We start from the raw sequence: 25,431 nt of genomic DNA on the forward strand, positions 1-25,431 counted from the left end.
CATAGATGCACTGAAGAACATTGTTTTCTACAAAAAATAGTAACTCATAACAGTTTAGAGTTATATTTTATTTTTTTCAGTATAATATTGGAATTATTTTAAATGGTCAACAATGAATTTTGTTATTTGACAAGCACTAAATCTCTTCATTCACAAAAGTGACTTCATGTGTTCTGAAAACTGAGAGATAATGGAAAGGTCTTGTGTTAAGGAATGTTTAAAAGGATCATCTCCATTCATCTATGGCAGACTATGATGTTAAATGTGTACGTTAGCATACAGTTCAGTGAAAATGAAAATGTCACAATAAAAAACTATACAAAAACCAATTACATTTTTCTGAACTCTGTGAAGAGAGCAAAACAAAAGACCTATAGTAGTTATGCAGTCAAATACTTCAGAGCAGGGGTGTCCAAACTCGGTCCTGGAGGGCCACTGTCCTGCAGAGTTTAGCTCAAACTTACCACAACCTGGGAGTTTCCTGTATTAGCTGGTTCAGGTGTGTTTAATTGGGGTTAGAGCTAAACTCTGCAGGACAGTGGCCCTCCAGGAGCAGGATTAGACACCCCTGCTTTAGAATTTTTCCAAATAGTGACTATTCGTGGTTCACCCTGTCCAATGCCACATAGAAGCTCTTCTTGTCATCCAGGCAATGCCAACCAATGGGTCCAATCTCACAATCCGCACAAATAAGGTACTTCACTTTGCCTACATCTTTTGTGAAACCCACATTCTCAAATGTGTACATGTCATCCACCAGCCAGTGAGCTGTTAACGTGTCCCCATCCAACGATCCGTCTGACTGACCAATGGAGGTTTTCTTCCTCATTGAAGGCAGAAACAGCTGGTAAATGGAAAGGCGTGTTGCATGGAAAACAGAAGACATATCAGTATTGAGATAACGTCATCATCATTGTATATAACATAATTTATTTAAAATTACAAGTCAGTTGTGCAAACATCATGACTACATTTTTGCAAATTACTGTTTAACTTACAATGAATTTGCGTATGAACAATACCTGTATTTAAATATTGTACACAAAACTAGTTTTTAAAAAAGTTACCTCCTTTTCTGCAATCACTGCCATGCCTGGGCAGAGCACTTTAGAAGAACATCTCTGGCACAACACCGATTTCACATTTTTACCATCTTCTGACACGAGAGAGGGGTCTACAGATCCCTCAGGAGAGGAGGTCTGATTACTGTCATCCATGTTAGTAAGCAAACTGAAAACAAAACATACGATCATCAGAATTTAACATGTATTACTTGATCATGGCCAGTCTATCAATTTATCTAATTATATGGTATATAATTAGCTAACTGGCTAAATAAGAGACTGGTAAGAAAGAATACTCGCCTAAGTCAGACCATGAGGAAAACTGATCCTGTATAAGTCAGATTTGTTATCCAAATATGGTCTTCGAAATGTCGAGTACAAATATAGTAACTTAAGTATAAACACAATAATAGACACTAGTTGAAAAACACTAGCGGACTAGTGTCAGCGCTAACTGCTAATTCGTGCGCAACTGCTAAAGCAGACCGGCTGAAAAACAAGCCATGAATTCGTTCCGCTCAGAGACTCCATTTTCAAACGCAGTAATGTTCTAATGTGATGGGAACATAATTTTCAAATCCAGATAATATATATATTATTGCATATATTTACCTTTTATTTATATATAATTTGCAAATATCCTGGTTTAGATAGAGTTGTTTGCAAATGTATAATGAAAATGGACCTCCGGGGGTTAAATTTTGAACGTATCCAAACCTCCATTTTTACCTGAACGATTATCTTCACAGTATAAATCAAGAAAAATAAGAGAAACTCAAAGTATGACCCATAAATATTTATTTAAACATTTCACATTTCAGTTAAATGTAAATGATTTACCACCTCTACACGTAACACATGAATATATGGTTGTGGTAAAGCCACACAGTTAGCTTATTTAAAAAGGATCAAACACTACTTTTTTACAAACAGCAGTCTGAGAAAGTTCAACAATAAAGGTCAAACTTTTTTTTTATTTGTTATTTATGTAACCTTTTTAATAATTTGATTGGATTGCTTGCAAAGTAAATTAACTAGTTATGTTTGAGACTAATGAAATTTACTACACTGTAGTTTTGGCCCATCTAATTTAAACCTATTTCCAGTGGCCTAAGGCACAGGAATATTCTTATACTTTACAGGAAAGTTTATACTTTACAGACTGCACAGATGTATCCATGCAGAGGCTTTAATAACAATGATATTCAATATCTGTGCTGTAAGGTGCAACAGTTGACCTGTTTACATTTTCATTTGACCTAGAAGTTAAAATTATGAATGTGTTCTAAGCACGTAGATTTTGCCGAAAACCCTCAAACCCTTTATTTGCCCTTTGTGCGTTTTCCAGTCAGTTTGAATAAAAAGATGTCAAAGACATTTCTTTATTCAACAAAGTTTGGGTAATAGTTTGGGTGTGCATCAAACAATGTGAAGAACTGTTCATTTACATTAAGAAAAACTTAGATGCATTATATTATGAGGGGGCATCTCTACAGCTCAATGAAAGTGCTTTTCACTACTAAAGAAACATGTTCAAACCCAAAGAGATTGTGTTTAAATTAACTTTTGATGATAGCAAGGGTCATCATGTTTCAGCTTCCGATTACTTGTTCAGCCTATGGTGCTCTTTATCCAAACAAAAACTTTCATAAATGAAATTTCATGGATTCTTTGTAACAGAATAAAAATGAATAAAAGTCAAAACAATCAGGAAAAAACTCAAAGGTGAATAAAACAAATCAAGGAATGAGTATAAATGGGGGAACTAAACCCTAATTGAAAAGGGATGTGTTTGCGGAGCTCTCAGAGGAGAGTGTCATCAGTGCAGCCTCCCTCAAGGCCATAGCGGAACTCCTGCAGGTTGGACACTCCATAGAAATGAATGAAGGCTGCAGCTACCACCAGCACATGGAATATCTGGTGTGAGTGAAACTATGAAAAAAGCAAATTAGGTGAGTTAAAAAAATCTGCATTTCGCTACATTCCAGAATATGACAAAGAAAAAAATCATTTCCGACTAAACCACAAGATCAAAAACTCCTTCACTTACCCAAATATCACACTTGCCCGGGAAATAGCGCTCTGGGATTCGTGCAGCATACAGTCCAGCACCTGTGATGTACATGGCGCCCATCAAATAGAACCAGCCCATCTGTCCAACAGTAGTGGCTTTGACAAAACCCTCCTCGATGGTGAAGTGCATGGTGGGGACAATCCCGCTCAATCCAAGACCCATGAAAACTCCTAAAGAAAACATTTTTTAAAAAACAATATGCTATGAATAAATGCATCATTGTCTTGATGCAGTGTTAGTTAAGTATCACTGAGATACTATTAGAATTTTTATTTTGAATTAGTTATTGTGTTACATTTTCATTTTAAATTTGTAGTGTTTTTAATAGAACGGAGAGGAAAAAACAAGAAACTGCCATTCTGTCAGTTCCGCCCAACCCCCTGAAGCAAAACAGTCACATACTGTAAGAAAGCTGTTGCCATTTCTGTCATAATGCAGTTTAAAAAGAGTAGATGAGGTACGAGATCATTTTCAGTGATAAACCTACTCTTACATGAACTGTTCTGTTAATAACCTTTTGTCTGTGGGTGAGGATACAAAAATGCAGAAGTATAATCCTGTGGTTATCATGAAAGTCCTGGAGCTGTCAAAAGTCAGCGTTTTCGTTATTCGGCGGACAAAACATGAATTTCTCAGTCCAGAGAAAGAGTAAACATTGTTCATTCACATATACTACTGACTTTGTATCAATACAAAGCAGGTTGAAAATCAATTCTGTCAAGTTGTACTTTAACTTCTATTGTTTAGTACTGTATCAGGTTCAATCTTTTACCATTAAAGATTGGCCTAAAATAAGCTAAAATTGACATTTTATGGCAAATACATCACTGCCCACCTGCTCTGGTGGGCCTGTGGCGGGGCGTGGAGAAACGGTCCCACTGTGCAACGACGATGGCTGCTATACCCAACACACAGACGATTGTGAGGTAGATGAGACGAGGCTGAGGAGAGCAGTAGAAGGAGTAGTAAAGCCAGGGTACAAAAGAGCCCATGATCAGCAAAGCAATTCCGGAGTAGTCTAGTCTGAGAGAGAGAGAGAGAAAACAGAGAGATAAGTCACTTAAAGTCATTTCCACCAGGAAATAGTGCAGTTAATAACAAAACAATAAACCTACTTAGAGAAAGTGCGAGATACTTTCTCAGAATGGCAGTAGACGGTGTGAAAAAGCCAGGAGAAGCTGAGGCACAGCACTGCACCCAAGAAGAACATCCCGAACACAACCTTCTCCTGCAAGGGGGCCATGAAGTACATATTGGGCCTCAACATGGTAAGTGTGCCCAGGCACAAGAATAAGATTAACCCTGTGGGGGAAAAAAAAAAATGGGTCAATGTTTGTTTGTTTTTGACTGGATCTTTTAATTTATTAAAAGATACATAAAGTCATAAAGGGGCATATAGGAAAACATATCAGTGATACAACTTTCCATATATCACAATGAAGAAATATATTTTAAAACTGTTTTGAAGATAAAGTTTAAATTTAAACCTGACTGAAATGGTACATTTTTCAAAATAATATGAAGCCATTGTGAACAAATAGTACATTTCTAAAATGAAAATGAGTATTATTGTTTTTTTAAGTATTATTTTTAGTATTTATTAATAATTAGATTTAGCTTTTATTTATGTTTTCAGTTTTCATTCCAATTTTATTTAAATTTTAGGTCATTTTGGTATGTGCTTTTGTCATTTTTATTGTTTTTTGTATTTTAAATATTTCTATATTGCTTTATTTTTTATTAAAATTTTAGTAAGTTTAGTACTTCAACTTAAACTTTAGTTAGTTGCCAAAGCAAATTTCAAATTTTTAAGTTTATCTTCCAGCTTCATTTCAATGAACAAAATTGATTTGAATAGTTTTAGCAAAGTCCCTTTAAGACAAGTCATTTCACTTGGCGGCCATCTTTGAAACGCCTCTCTGGGCATCATGCAGCTCCAAAGCCGTTTGCCAAGCTTTCGATTAAATTTCATATTTGAAATCACCAATGTAATCTGACAACAACTGTCTCATAATTTTTTTCCAAACGCTCAAATAATGACAAAAAAAACCTGTATTTTTATGCTGGATCAAGCTAATGCGCATGCGCACACCTAAATACGCGTCTCTTGTGCCTCATTTCGGAGGCGCGCGTCTGACTTTCTATAGAAACCGGTGCTTCTAACGGCCGCTGTAGTGGCGCGATGACTTTACCAGTCGGCGATTGGCTCTTATTTAGAAGGCGGGACTTATTCTGCCATATTGCGTGTTACACTTTCTCCCATTCAAAACAATACGAGTGACATGTCTTGTGTTATTCTATAGGATTTGGTTTTAGTTAACAATAACAACACTGCTTGACATAACTGTTTTACACTAGATGGTTTTAAAATTTTTGCCTTTTTCATCACGGTCAATTTGTCAATGTTATACACTCATATGAATATTTATAATTATTTAACTCTGCAAAGACAATTTATTATAAAATAATATATTTCAGCATACGTAAAAGGTTTATCTTGATCTTGCATGCTCTCAAATGAGAGCAGTGTTTGTTCTTGTAAATCGATCTGCTGCGTACTTATCGCACTAAATATATGCATGAGGTGCACAATAGCCACCATTCTCTGTGACGACTCCACACTGTAACCCCAACCTTACCCAACAAATGAGTCCAGATATTCCCAGTCTCTGTGTGGATCCTGAAAATGCTCCCAAAGCAAGCACGGAAAGAGGGCATGGGAGGCCGGTGACCGTGCAGGAGGTAGTCATTGTCTTTTAGCCACTCTGGCAGGACGTGAAAGGGAATGACCCTCCAACGGCCCTCCCAGACCTGCAGAACAGAGATTCAGCATTACCACTTTGTTGCCATGCCCTTACAAACCTGTATGACTAACTTTCTTGTGTGGAACACAAAAGATGATATTTTGAAGAATGTTTTTACAGGTTTGTGAATGACATGAGGGTGAGTAAATGATGACAAGTTTAATTTTTTGGTGATAAATATCCCTTTAAATTTCTGTTTAAGCAGTCATGTTTGACAATCACACCTTATGCACAAACTCCTCCATCTTCTCCATTGCATGATGAGCCTGCAGTGGTAGCGTCAGAACCTCTCCGACCTCTTCATCCTCCTCTTCATCATCCGCAAGAACACTTGCTCCCTGTGGATACAATCAGAGCTCAAAATGAGCCTGCAGCACTTTCTGCTGGTAGTGGCACTGAATATGAAAGACTCTGTAATGCATTCAGATTAATCATTATGTGGCTTGCCTCTGACTGGACTCCCTTGGCTCCTATGGGGCCGTTCTCCTCCAGCAGGGGACCCAGCTCCATCAGCTCCACCTCAGCTGGGACGTGGCATTCCTCAGTGACCCGACAGTCCGCATGACTGGCAGACCTGATTTGGCCTGACATAAGTAGACTGCCCTGTGACCCGACCCAGACCTCTGAAGCCTCCACTTCAGTTCACTGTGGGCCAAAAGTAATGATTTCAATCAAAACAAAACTTCATGGTCAAAGTCAAGTCATGACAACACCAGTGACCCATAACAACAACAGAGATGGCTTACCTCTGACAGGAGCTTTGAACACAGGCAGGTCTAAACCAGCCTCCTGATGTTTGCCTCTCTATTAAATTGCATTCAGTCTTTAAAAAAAAAAAAAGAAGAAGAAGAAGAAGAAGAAGAAAAAAAACAACAACTTGGCATTATTATCTCAGTTCAAAATACTGGCTGTGTTTCAAAGCTCATATAGCTGTTTACAATCACAGCTTATTTTGACATCATTTTTTCAAATCATTATCATTCACTACCATAGAGTGCAACAGTTGGGTTCCCAAAATAAAGATTCTATTCATTTTCTCCATAGGGGAATTGATTTAAAAACCTGTGGAAGTTGTTAATCGATTGGTATATGCTTTTTTTTTTTAAGCCATCAGTCTGAATTATTTAAAGGATTAGTTCACTTTCAAATTAAAGTTTTCTGATAATTTACTCACCCCCATGTCATCCAAGATGTTCATGTCTTTCTTTCTTCAGTCGAAAAGAAATTAAGGTTTTTGATGAAAATATTCCAGGATTTTTTCTCCTTATAATGGAGCCCAAACAGTTGAAGGTCAAAATTACAGTTTCAGTGCAGCTTCAAAACATTCTACACGATCCCAGACGAGGAATAAGGGTCTTATCTAGAGAAACCATTGCTCATTTTCTAACAAAAATAATTAAGTTATAACCATAAATGCTCATCTTGAACTAGCTCTCTTCTTTATTAGAATTCCGGCAGTGTCGACACTAAGTGTATTACTGCCCTGATCAGGTCAAAGTTTGAACTAAATTGTCATATACAATATTCTAGTGCAAGTATATAACAATTAGTTCAAACTTTGACCTGAAGAGGGCAGTAATACACTTAGTGTCGACACTGCCGGAATTCTTATAGAGAAGAAGAAGAAGAGAGCTCATTCAAGATGAGCATTTCTGGTTAAAACATATAACATTTTGAATTTTTTTTTTTTAGAAAATGAGCGATGGTTTCTCTAGATAAGACCCTTAATCCTTGTCTGGGATTGCTGTAAACTGTAATTTTGACCTTCAACCGTTTGGGCTCCATTGGGGTCCACTATATGGAGAAAAATCCTGGAATGTTTTCATCAAAAACCTTAAACTGGATAAAGAAAGACATGAAAATCTTGGATGACATGGGGGTGAGTAAATTATCAGGAAATTTTAATTTGAAAGTGAACTAATCATTTAAGGTTATTTTACTTTTATTAATTAAAAAAAAAAAAAAAAAAAAGTATAACAGAGTAATTCCACGCGAAAAACTACATTACCCATGATTCTGCAGATGTCCACCAATCAGAGAACTGCGACAAGCAAATAGTGGCAAAATACTTGTGAATTTACTGAATTTGCTTCAAGGGATTGTAGTTCTATCCATCATTAAAGCGGTTTGCCTGATTTTTTTTTTTTTTTTTTTTTTGCTTCAAATCAAAGTTTGAAATGTCTTAAAAAAAAAAAAAATAGCTGGTTGGTTTGGTTAATGTCTTATAACTCTTTAATACACTCATCCGATAACCTGCGGAAAGAGCCACTGAACGGATCTGTTTTTGTGAGCTGATTTAAAAGATCCGAGTCACTGCGAGGAATCAAAATCCTCACCACTAATTCGAATCAAACGTTCAAACGCACACTTGATTCTAAATACACCGTCCAGAATATATAGGCAGCTCAGTGCATTTCGAATCAAAACCGTTATACATGACACAGTTATCTGTATGAAATGGCATCATGCAGCTCATACCTACGACTAACGGTAATTAGCCTGCTGGCTAACAAGGGGCTTTACATTTAGAGGAAGAACAGCCAAAACACCGGTACACGTCATGATCAACACTTACAAGATCATCATACATAACATAACAACAGTGTTTCAGCAACAACTATACTGTATTATTCGCAAAAATGTCCCCAACAACGATTATTTAGAACGAAATTAAGCGCTTTAAAAAAACAAAGCTGTTATATTAGGGCAGGTTAGCATTGAGACACAGAAACCGCTACGCACCGCTAAACTACTGTGTCTGGATGCGCTTACAACAATATATGAATCATAGTTTTGCCTTTGCAGTGAAATAATGATGCATTTTATCGTCCAGACGGTTACCTGATTTCCAGAACTGCTGTTAAAGAAATTGGATCTCTTCCGGATGGCCACCAAACACCAGCAGGATGGAGAAACAGAGTTGAAAGCTGCTGTGTGTCAGACGGCGAGTTCAAACTGGCTCTCTGTTGCCTTTGAAATAACACTGCGGTGGCGCCACCTGCTGGTGAAAGACAGTGCTGCAAGATATTTGTTAAAACCCCCACAGCGCTCTTTAGTGGCTCTCACTAACCCATTTATTTGGTGGTTCTTGTGAATTCTTCCACATTTACAGCAGTAATCTCCAGAAGGTGATTTAATTTTTTTGTAAAAAAACAGGTAGTGACGGTTGAACTTCAGTCTGAGGACTGCACAGAAAATACTGAAGCGCTTTACAATACAGCAGCAGCACGTTTTTGTGATGGTCACATTTATCCGGCACGTGCTGGCAGCTTTTAGGACGATAAAAAAACGGAGATGGAGAATTTTTGTGTTAAACCAGCTGGCCTTAGCTGCCAATCTCCTATAATCCTAAATCCTTATCCGTGGCAGTCCTTATAATCTCAGTCAAAGCAAAAGTGAGCATCCCACAACCAAAACATAAAAAAAAAAAATGTAATGTTGGGGGGAGAAGAAATTAAAAACAAAAGTTGCCAGTGAAAACACTTTAATAAGCATTTCCTAGTTGTGTTCCTTTAGTGCATTTTGTATAAAATAATTGCATTGCTTTTTAAATTCAAACAAGGTTAACACAACAGATAAACATATGGAGTGCAGCATGCATACAAAAAGTGACAGCAAATGCATCTCATAACAATGTGCACATACACCAAATATGAATGCCAGTCACATAGGCACATAAATATAATATTCAGCATTAAATTCAGCAAGCAGGTGTCTTAACACACTGGTGCCTTTTCAAGTGCATTAGATTGTTTTTTTTCCCCAGTTTCAGCATCTTATTGTGAGCTTTCAGAGCACATCAAACCACAATGGTGAATATAAAGCCTGAGGAGACAGTAGATCGTTGTATCATGTTATATAATTAAGGGCTTTTAATATGAAGAATCAATTACGCCTGGACAGACAACATTTAAACATTTAATATGTACTGTCCATAACAGGGTAATTTGCTATATAAGAGCAGATTTGTAATGTCATATTTGCTTAAACACAATTGTGTGCAACTCAGTGTCTGTATCTTTGGAGTATTTAGTGGTCTGGGCCTTGAACGTCGAGAAAAGTCTAATAGACGAAGCGTTGGCTCTGCCGGTAGCCGAGTTTGTCCAAGTTGGGATTACAGGCAAACTGGATCATGGGAGGTGGACCGCACATGAGGATCATAGAGTCGTCATTGGGTGGAGGCAGGTGCTCCTGAATCATCTCAGCATTGATGAAGCCCTGACTGTACTCCCAATCTGCAGACAAGTAAATACAGATACACTTCAAAGGAAGTATGCAAACTAAATATGATAAATAATATATGAAAAATCTAGTCTAAAATACGTCCCATGTTCTTAAAAATTTTACTCTTTGTGTTCACGTATGGTTTGAAAAAAAAAATTCTTTATAATGATAAAAAAAGTTTAAATTTAAAGGGATAGTTCACCCAAAAATGAAAATTTGATGTTTATCTGCTTATCTGCGCATCCAAGATGTAGGTGACTTTGTTTCTTCAGTAGAACACAAATGATGATTTTTAACTCCAACTGTTGCCGTCTGTCAGCCGTATAATGTGGGTCAATGGGAACTTCTACTATAAAAGTAAATAAAACTTGCTTAGACAAATCCAAATTAAACCCTGTGGCTCATGACGACACGTTGATGTCCTAAGACACGAAACGATCGGTTTGTGCGAGAAACCGAACAGTATTTATATCATTTTTTACCTCTAAAACACCACTATGTCCAACTGCGTTCAGCATTCGCTTAGTGAGGTCTGATCGCGCTCTGACAACGGCAGTGATGTCTAGCTCTCATTGAAGTATATGCGCGAGAAATCACTGCCGCTGTCAGAGCGCGATCAGACCTCACTAAACGAATGCTGAACGCAGTTGGACATAGTGGTGTTTTAGAGGTAAAAAATGATATAAATACTATTCAGTTTATCACACAAACTGATCGTTTCGTGTCTTAGGACATCAATGTGTCGTCACGAGCCGCAGGGTTTAATTTGGATTTGTCTATGCAAGTTTTATTTACTTTTATAGTAGAAGTTCCCATTCACTCATAGACGGCACTATTTGACTGACAGACGGCAACGGTTGCAGTTAAAAATCATAATTTGTGTTCTACTGAAGAAACAAAGTCACCTACATCTCGGATGCGCTGGGGGTAAGCAGATAAACATCAAATTTTCATTTTTGGGTGAACTATCCCTTTAAAGAAATTAAGATGTCATGTGGTGTAACCAAGTGAAATGTAATAACATATTCTCCTTACACACTGAATATATGCGAGTGTACATTATTTATAAAGAAATTTTAAGGTAAATTTAAAGAAATTAAAATGTAATGTGATGTAACCATCAAGTAAAATGTAATAACATTCTCCTTACACAATGAATGCATGTGAGTGTACATTATTTACAAAAAAAATAAATAAATAATTAAATATAAAGTAAAATTATTATTTCGTTTTTTTTGGTATAAATATTAAATTACAAAATTATTCATTCTTAAATATCATTACGTTTTTGTCCGAGTCACACCACATGATATTGTACAAGCTGAACCTTTTGCCTTGCTATAAAAAAGTCAAAATATATTTTATTTCATCAGGACAGTTCTATCACCCTCACATTTTTGACCTTATGACCCAAATTAAATATCAAAATGAATTTTGATTGAGAGATTAAAAACATATTCAGTTTATTCAAGTCATTTGGTCTCATTCATGAAACACGAGCAGAACAATTTTTTTGTGTAAATCGTGTGTAAAGTGGTTCTAGGGTAAATTTTCGGATTCATTAAAATGTTTAGTATTTTCCAAATGTTAGTTGGTACGAAAGAAATCTACACCGGCTCCCAGCCACGTGTAAATAGTGCGTTTAACATCCGAACGTTTTGCTCATTAATAAGGCTGCATTTTAATTCACCTTAATAAGGTACATTACACAGCATTTTGAAAAAATATTATATATAGTAATTACATACGTTTTTTCTTTTTACTTTTATTGTGAGAGCCAGTAATAGCATCTGCAAACGGAGCACTTTAATCAAATAATTAATTGATTTCAATAGGGCTGGGCAAACTAATGGCCCCTTAATTGTTATGGAAATTGTTTCCTATAAAATGGCCAAAATTACTTCGTTTGGTGTCATAATATGATGCCCATATATAGTTGTCAGTCGGATTTAATGGGCGGGATTTATGGTAAATGAGAATAAGCGTGCACACGCGTCCCATTTACGACTGATTGGAATTCATTAACACACACACACATTTCACTATCACTTTTGACGTTTACGAAGTATTTGTGAATCAGGAGAAGAGTTTTCGGGAAGGTCTCTTTACGCGCAAATCACTCACATATTTACTCGTATATTTACGAATGTTTCATGAATGAGACCCATTGTGTGTATAAATTGAATTTTTTATGTATTTGTAAATAAGTTCATAGGTCCAGACAAAATAAAATCATGTCTTTGACCCACATACTGTACACTACTGTTCAAAAGTTTGGAGTTTCATTCAGCAAGAATGCGTTAAATTGATCAAAAGTGACAGTAAATACATTTTTAATGTTACAAAAGGTTTCTATTTTAAATAAATGCTGTTCTTTTGAAGAATTCTGAAAAAAGTATGATTATTTCCACAAAAATATTAAGCAGCACAACTGTTTTCAACACTGATAATAAAAAATGTATTAACAGATTTTAAAACAGATTAAAATAGAAAACAGCTACTTTAAATTCACAATATTACTGTTTTTACTGTATTTTTAATCAAATAAATGCAGCTTTGGTGATCATGAGACTTCTTTCAGAAACATAAAAACATCTTACAGACCCCAAACCTTTGAAATGTACTGTAAATCAAGCTTTACCATCTTGTAAGTCTTGTATAAACTAAAGTCTCATACCTTCAGGAGCTCTATCCACCGTGAACCAGAGTTTGAAGCGATCTGGATGCCTCGCCTGAATCTCCTCCAGCTCATCCTTCAGCAGAATGTCCTTCTCAGTCTGGAAGGCAGATGAGAGGTAAACAGATTCAGTTTATACTTGCTAAGATGTTTAATCTCTTTGAACATCATTTATGTAATATTTTGTTTACTGTACATACAAAACATTCCATCAAACTCTTAAAGAGAGAGTTCACCCAAAAATGAAAATTATGTCATTATAAATTCAGAACTAACCCATTAATTACATCACTTTAATGGAACACCAACCTGGTTGGCAAAGAGCAGGCTGCATGTAGTTGTGTCACTCGGGTTCTTGATAATGTCACGAATCAGCTGCAACATTGGTGTAATGCCTACACAAGGAGAAGGACAAATAATTTTAGTGATCATACGGCTTCATTTTGACTAGAAATGAGGAGAAAGACGTTGTACCTGTTCCTCCAGAGATAAGACCCAATGTTTTTACAGTCTTGATCTCGGCAGGGGCCTTCTTATCGGCCTGTATAGCGAACCGACCTGTTGGGTGGAGATGTAGGTGTAAGGTGTGACTGTAAATACGTCCATCTGAATTCAGGTCAAATATTGATAGTAAATACGCTGTCAGACCTTCCCCCTTGTACTCCAGCAAACCTCCTGGTCCTCTGAAGTCAATCACATCTCCGATCCTCAAACTCTCCAGGTACTGGGACATCTTTCCCCCTTCGGGGAACTTTGGGTGCACATTCTTAAAATAAATCTGCAGAGGAAAATATGTCAGCTCTATAATAATAATTCAAACCCCAAAGGCTTTTACAAGAAATATAGACAAAGAGAACCTTCACAACTAGGTCAACAAATCCTTTGTCATCATCACTGGACACTGGTGTGTAAGGACGCACAATCAAATTCCCATCAATCCTGGCAGAGAGATAAACATGCTTGCCTTGAGACAGAAAGACAGGGAGAAAAGGTGATTTACTATTAATAGTCGATACACACCCCAGTCTGCCCATCAAGTTCCTGTTTACACCAGGTATGAACATCCGTATCAGATGATCAGATCACAATCGGAGACAAACTACTGTTTACATATGGCAACATGTTTCAAATGGGTCTCTGATTTCATGACTACATACAAAACATGCTATGTCAGTATGTTAATGCATGTTTAACCGCAAAAAGGTCATTTTCAGCATCATTACTCCAGTCTTCAGTGTCACATGATCATTCAGAAATCATTCTAATATGACGATTTGGTGCTCAAGAAACATTTCTTATTATTTTAACATTTATTATATATTTTTATTATAATATATTATTATCAATGTTGAGAAGAGTTTTGCTAATTTATATTTTTGTTGAAACGGTAACATTATAAATGTCTGTACTGTCCATTTTGATCAATTTAATGCTTTCTTTTACTGAAGAAAAAAATTTCTTTTTAAAAATACAATTATTAAAGGGTTAGTTCACCCAAAAATTTAATTTCTGTCATTAATTACTCACCCTCATGTTGTTCAAACCTGTAAGACCTTTGTTCATCTTCAAAACACAAAATAAGATATTTTTGATGAAATCTGAGAGCTTTCTGGTCTCCGATAGACTGCACGTTATTACCTCTTTCAAGACCCAGAAAGGTAGTAAAGACATCTTTAAATAGTTCATGTGACTACAGTGGTTCAACTTTAAATTTTATGAAGTGGCGAGAATACATTTTGTGTGCAAAAACAAACAAAAATAATGAGTTTATTCAACAATTTATTCTCTTCCATGTCAGTCTCTTATGCTGTTCATGTAGTAAACACAGTGCAGCGCTTCCGGGTTCTACATCAGAACGCAGAGGGAAGAAATTGTTGAATTAAGTTGTTATTTTTGCACACAAAAAGCATTCTTGTCACTTCATAACATGAACGAAGATGAATGAAGGTCTTACGGGTTTGAAACGACATGAGGGGGAGTAATTAATGACAGAAATTTCATTTTAGGGTGATCAAACCCTTTAAAGTATTAACTCTGAATGTGCATACATCACATGATAAGTTTCATGGAATTAATACTGAAGAAAACCACATAACATCTAAAATGAAAAACCCACTTTAGTGCAAAGGTTGATTGAAATGCGTGTAGGTGGTCCTTTACAGCATGTTTGTGTTTCTGAACGGATCACGCCAATTCTTGTACCCCATTTACACCTATATTTAGCGCAGTCCACTAATGCCAGATCTAAACATCATCCTGATTACTCTCAAGCAAATGTGCATGTGTAAACAAGCTGCTTTTCAACTCATTTATCATTTAACACACAGTTCTTATTCAAAGCAGCTTAACCCAGTCTACATGATGGGACAGGTGTGGGATTTCAGCACGCTTCAGACCAAAACCTGCAACTTTTGTATTAGCAGCAGAGAAACAACCGAACCACCACCCACTCACAGTCAATACCAGAGTCCTATTAAACACTTCTTACCTACTGGTAATCCCAAAACATGCTCTGGGCTAGGCAGGGCGAACCGAAACCTGCGGGTATCATGACTTATGATCTGTAGGAATAGAGTAAATTTATTATTTTGTCAACAGCATCTTGTCAGCACCACAGATATAAATGATATCACATGGAAATAAAGAGACAGGGCAAATACCTCTTTGTCTACTAGTCTCAATTTGTATTTTTCAGAGGAATCAATCAGGGTAATCTGTGGTTTCCTTTTCCTGTTAAAGTAATAATAACCCAGCAGACCTGCTGTTGAGACCAGCACCACTCCAACTGTCACTGCTACTGTAGTGGACTGAAATACAGATTAGTGCATATTAACAAGGTAACAGAAAATAACAAATTATAAATAACAGCTAAAATGCATTTAACATAAGTGTGTAACGGTTTCAAATGCATCAATGAATCATCTGTATTTCCAAGAATAAACTATGACGTTTCTGCTTTGGTATCCCATTTCTAGACGAACTGTCTGTTGATTGTTTCCTACTGAAAACTGTAATTTAAAAGCAAATGACTGAATAGCACATCTTCAATTGTGTGGCATGACTAGTCAATATGCTGGGTGCTGATAAGCAGCAATGTTATGCGAAACAAACTTGGTGGGATTCCAAAGCAGTAACTTGGCACGACGTATGTCCTCTAAATAATAGTAAATAATCTTTAGTATACTTATTTAGTATACTTATCCAAACGTTTGTGACTTACCATGAAGTAACTCATGACGAGTGATGATCTACTTCTACAAGGAGATTCAGTCAGAACGAACAAACCTGCAGACTAAACGTTCGTCGACACACCCATGAATACGCAGGCGAAGAGCTCGGTGTTGGAGGCAAACAACGCTGCGCAGTTAATGCGCATAGCAAAACGCTCCTTAACGCATTCCGTTCTGCGTAATCCCATCCTCATTACTACACTATCTAATGTTTGTTGTTGGCGAGTCACTCGGCAGCCGGAAACACATAAAAAATAAAAAAATAAAAGTCCTCAAATCTCAATTTGTTCAGAAATTTACATCACTTTATTTGGAAATTTAAATATGTTCGAAAATAAATTGCAAATAATTAATGTCCTTCCATTTTTTTGTTCGTCTAGAAATGTAATTTATTTGTTTATAAAAATGTAAAACAATTTAAAATGTAAAAAAGTGGAAGTAATTAAATGCACAGAAATTTAAGGTAATTTATTCATGAAATGTATATATAAAATTCACTCATTCAAAAAAGTGCAGGCCATTTCCTGACAAATCAAAGCACCATAATTTTAAGATAGCAGAGTCCTTTTGAGGTTTTAGGATACCAGGGGCCTTGCACATATTGATTTCCCTTATATATTAATTTATGCTCAAGCCATTATCTTTTTAACATAATTGCGGACATTGATGTGAAGCTGATTCGAAGTCTCTGAAAATATCTCCATTGCCAGAGCCTTTGTCTCTTCTGATCCATTCCAAAGGGCCCGATAAACAGGTAGTGTGTACTTCTGTTTCCCCTGTAAGCAAAAAGTCAATCTTTTAAAATAAACTAAATTCATACAATTGATTCATTTATTAGTCCAAAGAGCTGAATGAATTATAAAAATGTACAGATTCTAACCTGGCTCGTGAGGAAATTGCGAATATGTTGGAATCCTGGTTTATGCTGGTTCTTCGCAACTATCTGGGCCCATCGCAATTTCAGCTCGGCATTGTTGGACTCAGTAATATGCGAGTAGCACTCCTCTAGTTTCTTTATGTTACCTGTTAATACATGGGAATGCTTATTTATTTTACAATCTACTTAAAATACTTAAAAGTTCTCAAAAAACACAATGAGTTATTTGCACCATCTGGAAGGGGTGACTTCTCAATGATCTTGTCCAAGAAGTAGACAGTTTGATAGGTCTTCCATGGTTTTATATCAGTTTGGCTGATGGATTCCAAGTCCAGGTTATGGTTAACCCACATTTCAGCTAACAGCTCTGCAGGTTTCATCAGTGTCTGACCAGCAGAGAGATCAGGGACATATGGAGGCCAACCAGGCACATTGAGCCAGCTGTCAAAATCCAGACCTAACAAAGCACATGAGAAGATAAAAGCTGATGACAAAAAGACATTTGCCCAAAAAAGTAAAAAATGTCCCTTTGTGATTTTATAACAAAGAAATGCTTCAAATGGTATTTTTCCACACCCTCAATTTTGTGGACATTCTTCTCTTTCAGGTCTGGGAAATACTCCAGGTAGAACTCCAAGGTATCCTCCGCCAACACACTTCTGAACTTGAACTTTTCCACATAAGCCTTGAAGAGACACAATTGCTGTTTTATCATATGTACATATTTTCATTTATATATATAGTTTGGGGTCAGTAAGATTTTTTTAAAAAGAAATTACTACTTTTAAATAAAAAGATTTTTAACAGTGTTACAAAAAAAATCTATTTCAAATAAATGCTGTTCTTCAGAACTTTCTATTAATCAGAAAAAACTGTATCATGGTTTACACAAAAATATTAAGCAGAACAACTGTTTTCAACATTTTTAATAAGAAATATTTCTTGAGCACCAAATGATTAATGATCCTTCATTTGATTTCTATCGTTAACTAAAACTATTATAATATTTCTATTAATTGAAATAAAGCTGTGATAAAATGAATAGATGATAAACTTCAACAAAATGAAAATTAGAAATGCCTTCCTTGTTGAAGCACTAAAATGACTAAATTACTAATAAATAAAAACTAAAGCTAAATCTGAAATAAATAAAAAAATTAAACATAAGTAGAAATATTTAAAAAGAGCAAAAACTAATACAAATGACAAAAATTAAACTGAAAATATAAAAAATAAAAGCTAATTCAAAACATTAACAAAAAATAAAATAGTATATAAATAAAATAACAATACACTGAAGACTGGAATAATGGCTGCTGATAATTCAGGTTTGCATTACAGGAATAAATTACATGTTATTGCTTTTACTGTATTTTTTATTAAAAAAAAGTAGCCTTGGTGAGTATAAGAGACATAACATTTAAAAATGTTACTGAACCCAAACTTTTAAACAGTAGTGTATATTATTTATTTATTATTATTATTATTATTATTGTTACAGGGTTCCTACACATTTTCCATTTTAAAATTCCATACTTTTCCAGACCTCCTTCAAAACGATTTCTGCCATTTCTATGTTTTCTCTGCTTCATGTTTGTAGTCCGGGTCCTACAGTCTTTTAGTGATTTTTAAATTACTGTTTGATTGTTGAAAAAGTTTTGTAGTAAGTATTCACGTCTAGGCCATTATAGCTTATAGTGCATATATTTAACAAAATGCTCCTCTCAAAGTTCATTTTTGTAGCTGAATAATGAGTATTTGGATTTGGCTTTACTGAGTTAGGCTAAATGTGACATTTTTACAAGTTGTTTTATTGATGCCTTTCTGCGGTTGAAACACTGATTGATTGATTGATTGCATGTGACATGATACAGATTTCAGTAAGTTGTACTGTATCTTTCAACATACCTTCGGATGTTCATTCATGTTTATTTTGTGCTGTAACTAGTAAAGCGGAAGAGATGGTTGACTCACGAGCGCTACAGTGATCTGTCACGCCACAAAGCACCAAGAAAGATCGCGACTCACTCCAGTCTATGGGAAAGTAGCCCTTTTTTGATTCTTGTGAGAATCTTGACAATTCAAAATGGCTAATTTGGTCAAAAAGTGACTAGTTTGCAGGTATAATGAATAGAGCCAATAGTCTGGAAACACATATTTTTCCATACACTGATTTCTTTTTTCCATACTTTTCCCAACCTGGAAATTACTCAAATCAAATTCCATACTTTTCCAAACTGCGTAGGAACCCTGTTATTATTATTTATTAAGAATAGTTTCTGTAGGCTTATTGTTCCGGTAACCTTGAGGAATGCATCAAAGCGTGACTGATCTCCTGTGAGGTGGGCCAGGTAGGAAACAAAGCAGAAGCCTTTCTCATAGGGCGTTTCATTATAGGTATCATCAGGATCGACACCTGCGTAGAAAAGACACAGAGGCAGTTACAACCAAGTAGTTCCTTTTTCTGCTTACAACATCAAATTAAATAGACAAAAAGCTAGTGGTACCTGGTTCGATCTTAACCCGGAGTTTATTGAGAGGATGGTCCTCTCCAGTGTTGTCCATGTGCTGACGTAGAAGAGCTTTACCAGTTGCAGCCTCCAGACATGTATAAGCCTCTCCTGCAAATGAAATGGCACCTTTTAATAAACTCTGTAGGTGCGTCCCAATTCGCGTACTTGTGCACTAGTCTATGACGTTTTTAAGTATAAATAGTGCGAGTAGTGCGTTCACACTTAAAATTCCAAAAAGAAAAAGTGCACTTTAAATACCCAGATGATGCACTAAATTAACGGAAAAAACAAAGTGTGGAATGTTGGACACTTTGTGCACTCAACTGTCGCAGCTTTAATTACTTAGAGGAGGGGGAGGGGGTATTGGACTCCGTTGTTAAATGACAAAATAACCTTATACAATTCACGCACTACATGGATGAGTGCATAGTGTATAAGTGCATAGTGTATAGTGCGTCGTTTGGGACGCAACTCGTATTTGTGAAACACTTCAATTAAGGGTCAAGTAATGTAAAGCATACCATACAGCTCTCTGCAAACTCTGCGTTGAGCGTACATCGTGAAGCCCTCGTTCAGCCAGAAATCGCCCCAGGTGGCGTTGGTGACGAGGTTCCCAAACCAGCTGTGGCAGATCTCGTGTACAATGACATCAGCAAGAGAGCGATCGCCGGCCAGCAGACAGGGCGTGACAAAGGTCAGGCAGGGGTTCTCCATCCCACCGAAAGGGAAGGATGGAGGCATGAACAGCACATCATATCTAGACAAAAACAACAAATAAAGACACACATCTATTGTAATATAGTTTACTTAATAAAGGTTCTCTTCAGATTGTATAAAGCCACTTTAGATCCATCAGAATATGATGTATTTTTGTAAGCCAAATCCTGGAAATGAGTTAGCATTTTAGCAATTCCGGTTCCATTGTCCTGAAGTCGATGGGTTTTTTTGAATGGGTTTTTGGTTAAATGCTTAAAATTAAGTCTGTGATGAACACAAGCTCATTATTTTCATATTTTATTCTACAATATAAAATACATCAGTAATACTCTCTTGTGATTTTTTTTAAAGCTTTTGCTTGTCTTGTAAAAGGCAGTTGCTAACAAGTGGCCAAATGGGACTACAAAGGTTGTCGGAGACATTAATGCCATCAGCCGAACAGGTAATGTCCGCTTTCACAGCCTCGTTGTGTTTACAGTCATGCTCTTGCAGACTATTATAACTCATACTTTCAGGGAAAATGGTTTTTAAACAAAGACTGAAAGTTGTTGGCAGCTTAGTGACGGTGACGTTGAAGTCATGTGACTGTGGTGTAGTTCGTTTATAGCCTACGTTTAGCTTTTGACTTCTGTTGATTGTATTTTCACTTTAAAATTCATAAAGGTTGTATTTGTGAAGATTATTCCAATGAAGAAAACGTGTATGAATCATAAGCTTTTGTTAGTCACAGACCTTATTTTCTGCAAAAATCCAAAAGCCACTGGAAAATCCTATTTTTTCCAGGATGATGCTAACTTACGGGTTGGCCTACAAAAATACATTTTCCACTCTGTTAGGAAGGTATTCAAAAAAGCATCTCCCACCTTCCCCAAACATAGGGTCCAAACAGTTTCTCTCCCACAGACAGGAACTCTTCGATCACGTTATCATACTCTTGCTTGGCTGCCTGCAGTAAACAAGGCTCGGTCCAAACACGCGTCCTGAAAACGGTATTAAAAATCAGAAATGTTTATTACTACAATAATAATAATTATTATTATTTAAATGTTTACTTTATAATAGGGTCTACTTATAATGTTAGGAAAGTTTTTTTTGCACCAAAACCATTCAACCACTGCAGCTTAGTTTCAATAAATCTTTTTTGGGGGGAGAAAGTTACAATATGTTTTTATAGCACAATGAACTCTTATCTCAGAAGAGCAATAAGGACTTTATTCCTTGTGATATGAGCCCTTTGTGGTAAAGGATCTGGGATGTTTTTACCTGGGTCCCACCTCAGCAGATTGCAGGTCCCCTACTGCCAGTGCTACCAGGTAAGTGGGAATGGGATGCTCCATAGTGAACAGGAAAGCGCCGTCTGCTTTCCTCTGCTCCCATTTACTAGCGCTCATGACTGCTGTGAAGCCATCAGGCACCTGATAAGAAGAGGGAGGACCGTCAAAGTAAGAAGCTACTGTGTTTATGAGACAGTTCAAAGGGCAATGATAAGAAATGAGCTCTAAGCCTTACCATGTAATCATGTATACACTACTATTCGAAAGTTTGGGGTCGGTAAGATGTTTTAATGTTTTTGAAAGATTATATCCTGCATTTATTTTATTAAAAATACAGTAAAAACAGTAATATTGTGAAATATTACTACAATTTATAATAACTATTTTAAAATATTTTAAAATTTATTCCTATTATGGCAAAGCTGAATTTTTGGCATCATTACTCCAGTCTTCAGTGTCACATGATCTGTCAGAAATCATTCTAATATGCTGATTTGATGCACAAGAAACATTTCTTATTGTTAAAAAGAGTATTTTTGTGGAAACAATTTTTTTAGGATTTTTTGATCACTATAAAGTTCACAAGAACAGCATTTATTTGAAACAGAAATCTTTTGTAAATTATAAATGTTTTTACTGTCACTTGATCAACTTCAATTAAATATTGAATTTATATTGGCATAGTTGAATAACAAGAGTTCAGTACATGGAAAAGACATGCAGTGAGTCTCAAACTCCATTGTTTCCTCCTTCTTATATAAATCTCATTTGTTTAAAAGACCTCCGAAGAACAGGCGAATCTCAACATAACACCGACTGTTACGTAACAGTCGGGGTGTACGCCCCCAATATTTGCATATGCCAGCCCATGTTCCCAACATTATGAAAGGCATTAGACAAGGGCAGAACGTCTGGATGTGCACAGCTGGATCATCAGACTAGGTAAGCAAGCAAGAACAATAGCGAAAAATGGCAGATGGAGCAATAATAACTGACATGATCCATGATAACATGATTTCATGATATTTTTAGTGATATTTGTAAATTGTCTTTCTAAATGTTTCGTTAGCATGTTGCTAATGTACTGTTAAATGTGGTTAAAGTTACTATCATTTATTACTGTATTCACGGAGACAAGAGCCATCGCTATTTTCATTTTTATACACTTGCAGTCTGTATAATGTATAAACACAACTTCATTCTTTATAAATCTCTCTAACAGTGTAGCATTAGCCGTTAGCCACGGAGCATAGCCTCAAACTCATTCAGAATCAAATGTAAACATCCAAATAAATGCTCTACTTGCGCAATTAGACATGCTGCATGACGAACACTTTGTAAAGATCCATTTTGAGGGTTATATTAGATGTGTGAACTGTGTTTATGCTGTTCAAGGCAAGCGCGAGCACCATGGGCGGGGAGCACGAGAATTTAAAGGGGCCGCAACCTATATATCAGTGCATAGTTAATGATGCCCCAAAATAGGCAGTTAAAAAAATGAATAAAAAAAATCTATGGGGTATTTTGCGCTGAAACTTCACAGACACATTCAAGGGACACCTTAGACTTATATTACATCTTTTAAAAAGAAGTTCTAGGGCACCTTTAATACATCTTTGATGAATAAAACTAATAATTTATTTTTTAAAAAATGGTGAAGTATATTATATAATTGTTTTATGCCACGCAAAAACATGCATCAAAAATTAGAAATAAAAAAATTAGAACCCAATTTTTGCAATCCAATCATTATATCCTGATTCCTCTTTATACCCGTATATTCGACCGGCCCAATGGCCTCACCTGAACTGCTGCTGAGTAGGTGCTCTTGACTGCTGGAGTATCAAAGCAAGGGAAGAAGGAGCGATTGAGAACAGCCTGGCCTTGTGTGAAAACATAAGGCTTGAGCTTTCCCGCAGTCTGCTCTGGTTCCAGCCAACACACCTAAAAAGAAGATACATGCGTTCGGTGAGACATTACCTGCACAACAGCCGAGTAAGTGCTCTTTGTCATGGGAGTATGGAAGCCGGGAAACAGGCTGCGGTTCAGGACAGGGAACCCAGACGTGTACAAGAACGGAAGCGTCTTCTCAGCTGTCTGCACTGGGTCCAGCCATGACATCTACAGAGAAGTATGGAAGCTTGTTTCCGCCACGGAATAAAAAAACAAAGGTAGTAACTTCTTATTTCACAATTCTTCCTTTTTTTCTCAGAATTGTGAGTAGATAACTCAATTACGAGAAAAAAGGGGAGTTTATCTTGCAATTCTAACCTCCACAGAATTTAATTTCTTTCACAGAATCGAGGTATAAACTTGCAATTTAAAAAGGAAATTGCAACTTTTTATCTCAAAATTCTGACTTTTTTTTAAAGAATCGTGAGATATAAGCTCAGAATTGCGAAAAAAGTCAGAATTGCGAGATATAAACTTGCAATTTAAAAAATTGTTATTTTTTATCTCAATTCTGACTTTTTTCTTGCAGTTGAAGGTATATATCTCACAATTCCGTGTTTACAACTCACAAATCCGAGTTTACAACTCACAAATCCAAGTTTACAACTCACAATTCCGAGTTTACAACTCACACTTATGCTTTTCTTAGAATTGTGAGATATAAACTTGAAATTCTGAGTTTTTTTTCTAGCAATTGCAAGTTTCTTTCACAATTCTGAGTTTACAACTCATAATTCTGACTTATTTTTTTCTCAGAATTATGAGAAACAGAATTGCGAGATAAAAAGTCGCAATTACCTGTTTATTTGTTTATATTCCATGGGGGAAACAAGCTACCATAGTGATGCATGCAAGCTTGCTTGAACAATAAATTAAAGAAATTTACCATCTAAAGGCTTCAAATGAATAAAGGCTGGAAGACTGCAAGAATAGGTTCAGAAAGAGAAACCAAAGTATTCTTCCTTCTAGGTCTCATGACAAGTGAACAAGTTTCAGTTTTGATCATTGAAGCTCAGCTCAGGTTGTCATGAACTGTCAAAATGGAAATTATTATGCAACAAAAATGATTAAAAGCACAGTTTTGCTTGCTTACCCCTGGTCCATCAGAAGCTGTATATTTGACTGCAAGCTGAAGTTTGTCTTCAGAGTTAAAAGGCGTGGGAAACTTCACAACGAGTGTGGTGCCATAACTGGTGAAGTCCTGAATCAGAAATTCTGTTCTGGTCCAGTCACGCGAACTACGACTGCATGTGATTTCATGCACGGACAGTGTTGGATGAATATCTAGCTGTAACTCACTCTGACTATCCTGAATGCACTGCAACTGTATTGTTTCGGTGCCTGAAATGCTTTTCTGTTCAAAATCCACTTTAATATCGAGATGAAAATGGTTTATTTTAAACTGGCGGAAACTAGAGGAGGTAGCGACATCTTCGGCTTTGTCTGAATACAGCGTAAATGTTTTATCCATTGTCCAGGCAAAACAAAATACAACAGTCGATCCAACGGCTACAACAACACCGGTCAATCTGCTTTTTCACTCAGAAATGACAAGTGAACTTTGGTAAAACAATCCGCGCGCTGAACACTGATAGGTACAGCATGTGAACTGGATGTACAAAGCACTTGACTGCGTTACTGCAGCGCAGTGTTGTTTGTCATGAACACATGACAGCTGACCAATAGATAAATCGTAAAAATCTTGCTGGCGAGATTGTATTTATTTTTGTTTTGTTTGTCTCTTTTACACTAGTGTACAGTATTTTAAATATATTCCTTCCTAATCTCACAATTCTCCAGACCAATCTCTATAAAACGTTCAAAATTCATAATTCAGTAATCAGTGATAATCCAGTAATCACTGTGATAGGCTCATCTATATGAGCGGTGAAAAAAGTAACAGTTGCCACGTGACAGCTGCCGCTCGTTTATGCGCTATTTCAGTAGCATTCTGAATTCATTTTTTTCCAATATTTTAATTTTAATGGATATTTTCGGCATTTCTTTGCATTATTTAAGAAATA

At 36.3% G+C, this 25,431-nt stretch overlaps 4 protein-coding genes across 6 annotated transcripts; all 4 read right to left on the bottom strand.

Moving 5' to 3' along the window:
• Window positions 1-55: 55 nt before the first annotated feature.
• Window positions 56-1,775, bottom strand: rabif (RAB interacting factor). Of its 2 annotated transcripts, none has more exons than XM_067388142.1 (3): window positions 1,677-1,775; window positions 1,068-1,230; window positions 56-844 (listed from the first exon to the last, which is right to left on the bottom strand). In XM_067388142.1, the coding sequence occupies exons 2-3, from the start codon at window positions 1,215-1,217 to the stop codon at window positions 596-598; spliced, it is 399 nt and encodes a 132-aa protein (XP_067244243.1). In that variant the 5' UTR covers window positions 1,218-1,230; window positions 1,677-1,775; the 3' UTR covers window positions 56-595. The 2 variants fall into 2 exon arrangements, with proteins under 2 accessions (XP_067244243.1, XP_067244242.1); XM_067388141.1 differs by lacking the exon at window positions 1,677-1,775 and adding an exon at window positions 1,365-1,594.
• A 72-nt stretch (window positions 1,776-1,847) lies between these two features.
• Window positions 1,848-8,902, bottom strand: adipor1a (adiponectin receptor 1a). Its single transcript, XM_067388140.1, has 9 exons — window positions 8,784-8,902; window positions 6,689-6,765; window positions 6,390-6,587; window positions 6,167-6,280; window positions 5,778-5,949; window positions 4,254-4,440; window positions 3,974-4,161; window positions 3,115-3,308; window positions 1,848-2,996 (listed from the first exon to the last, which is right to left on the bottom strand). Exons 3-9 carry the CDS (start codon window positions 6,531-6,533, stop codon window positions 2,868-2,870), a joined length of 1,128 nt encoding a protein of 375 aa, XP_067244241.1. The 5' UTR covers window positions 6,534-6,587; window positions 6,689-6,765; window positions 8,784-8,902; the 3' UTR covers window positions 1,848-2,867.
• Window positions 8,903-9,415: 513 nt separating this feature from the next.
• On the bottom strand, window positions 9,416-16,212 carry cyb5r1 (cytochrome b5 reductase 1). The gene is made up of 9 exons (XM_067388146.1): window positions 16,064-16,212; window positions 15,504-15,650; window positions 15,332-15,404; window positions 13,701-13,807; window positions 13,492-13,621; window positions 13,318-13,401; window positions 13,153-13,238; window positions 12,844-12,943; window positions 9,416-10,177 (listed from the first exon to the last, which is right to left on the bottom strand). The coding sequence occupies exons 1-9, from the start codon at window positions 16,076-16,078 to the stop codon at window positions 10,005-10,007; spliced, it is 915 nt and encodes a 304-aa protein (XP_067244247.1). The 5' UTR covers window positions 16,079-16,212; the 3' UTR covers window positions 9,416-10,004.
• A 99-nt stretch (window positions 16,213-16,311) lies between these two features.
• Window positions 16,312-24,948, bottom strand: rnpep (arginyl aminopeptidase (aminopeptidase B)). 2 transcript variants are annotated; one of them, XM_067388143.1, is made up of 11 exons: window positions 24,501-24,948; window positions 23,258-23,398; window positions 21,444-21,595; window positions 21,044-21,160; window positions 19,985-20,220; window positions 19,458-19,571; window positions 19,254-19,366; window positions 17,527-17,635; window positions 17,183-17,407; window positions 16,954-17,096; window positions 16,312-16,849 (listed from the first exon to the last, which is right to left on the bottom strand). In XM_067388143.1, exons 1-11 carry the CDS (start codon window positions 24,876-24,878, stop codon window positions 16,703-16,705), a joined length of 1,875 nt encoding a protein of 624 aa, XP_067244244.1. In that variant the 5' UTR covers window positions 24,879-24,948; the 3' UTR covers window positions 16,312-16,702. The 2 variants fall into 2 exon arrangements, with proteins under 2 accessions (XP_067244244.1, XP_067244245.1); XM_067388144.1 differs by lacking the exon at window positions 23,258-23,398 and adding an exon at window positions 23,435-23,575.
• Window positions 24,949-25,431: the final 483 nt, after the last annotated feature.

Source organism: Chanodichthys erythropterus, chromosome 6 (assembly GCF_024489055.1).
Source record: "Chanodichthys erythropterus isolate Z2021 chromosome 6, ASM2448905v1, whole genome shotgun sequence".
Classification (NCBI taxonomy): domain Eukaryota; kingdom Metazoa; phylum Chordata; class Actinopteri; order Cypriniformes; family Xenocyprididae; genus Chanodichthys; species Chanodichthys erythropterus.

Excerpts from the sequence above, each read along its gene's own strand:
- rabif (XM_067388142.1), bottom strand. The coding sequence starts at position 1,217 with ATGGATGACAGTAATCAGACCTCCTCTCCTGAGGGATCTGTAGACCCC. Across the intron at positions 845-1,067 it reads CAGTGATTGCAGAAAAGGAG|CTGTTTCTGCCTTCAATGAG; the intron begins GTAACTTTTTTA and ends TCCATTTACCAG.
- adipor1a (XM_067388140.1), bottom strand. The coding sequence starts at position 6,533 with ATGTCAGGCCAAATCAGGTCTGCCAGTCATGCGGACTGTCGGGTCACT. Across the intron at positions 4,162-4,253 it reads GTATCTCGCACTTTCTCTAA|ACTAGACTACTCCGGAATTG; the intron begins GTAGGTTTATTG and ends TCTCTCTCTCAG. Across the intron at positions 3,309-3,973 it reads CCACAGGCCCACCAGAGCAG|GAGTTTTCATGGGTCTTGGA; the intron begins GTGGGCAGTGAT and ends TGTTTTCTTTAG.
- cyb5r1 (XM_067388146.1), bottom strand. Across the intron at positions 15,405-15,503 it reads TGAGACTAGTAGACAAAGAG|ATCATAAGTCATGATACCCG; the intron begins GTATTTGCCCTG and ends CTATTCCTACAG. Across the intron at positions 13,808-15,331 it reads TGTTTTGGGATTACCAGTAG|GCAAGCATGTTTATCTCTCT; the intron begins GTAAGAAGTGTT and ends TTCTGTCTCAAG.
- rnpep (XM_067388143.1), bottom strand. The coding sequence starts at position 24,878 with ATGGATAAAACATTTACGCTGTATTCAGACAAAGCCGAAGATGTCGCT. Across the intron at positions 21,596-23,257 it reads CCTACTCAGCAGCAGTTCAG|GTGCCTGATGGCTTCACAGC; the intron begins GTGAGGCCATTG and ends TCTTCTTATCAG. Across the intron at positions 17,097-17,182 it reads GAAGTCACCCCTTCCAGATG|GTAACATAAAGAAACTAGAG; the intron begins GTGCAAATAACT and ends ATGTATTAACAG.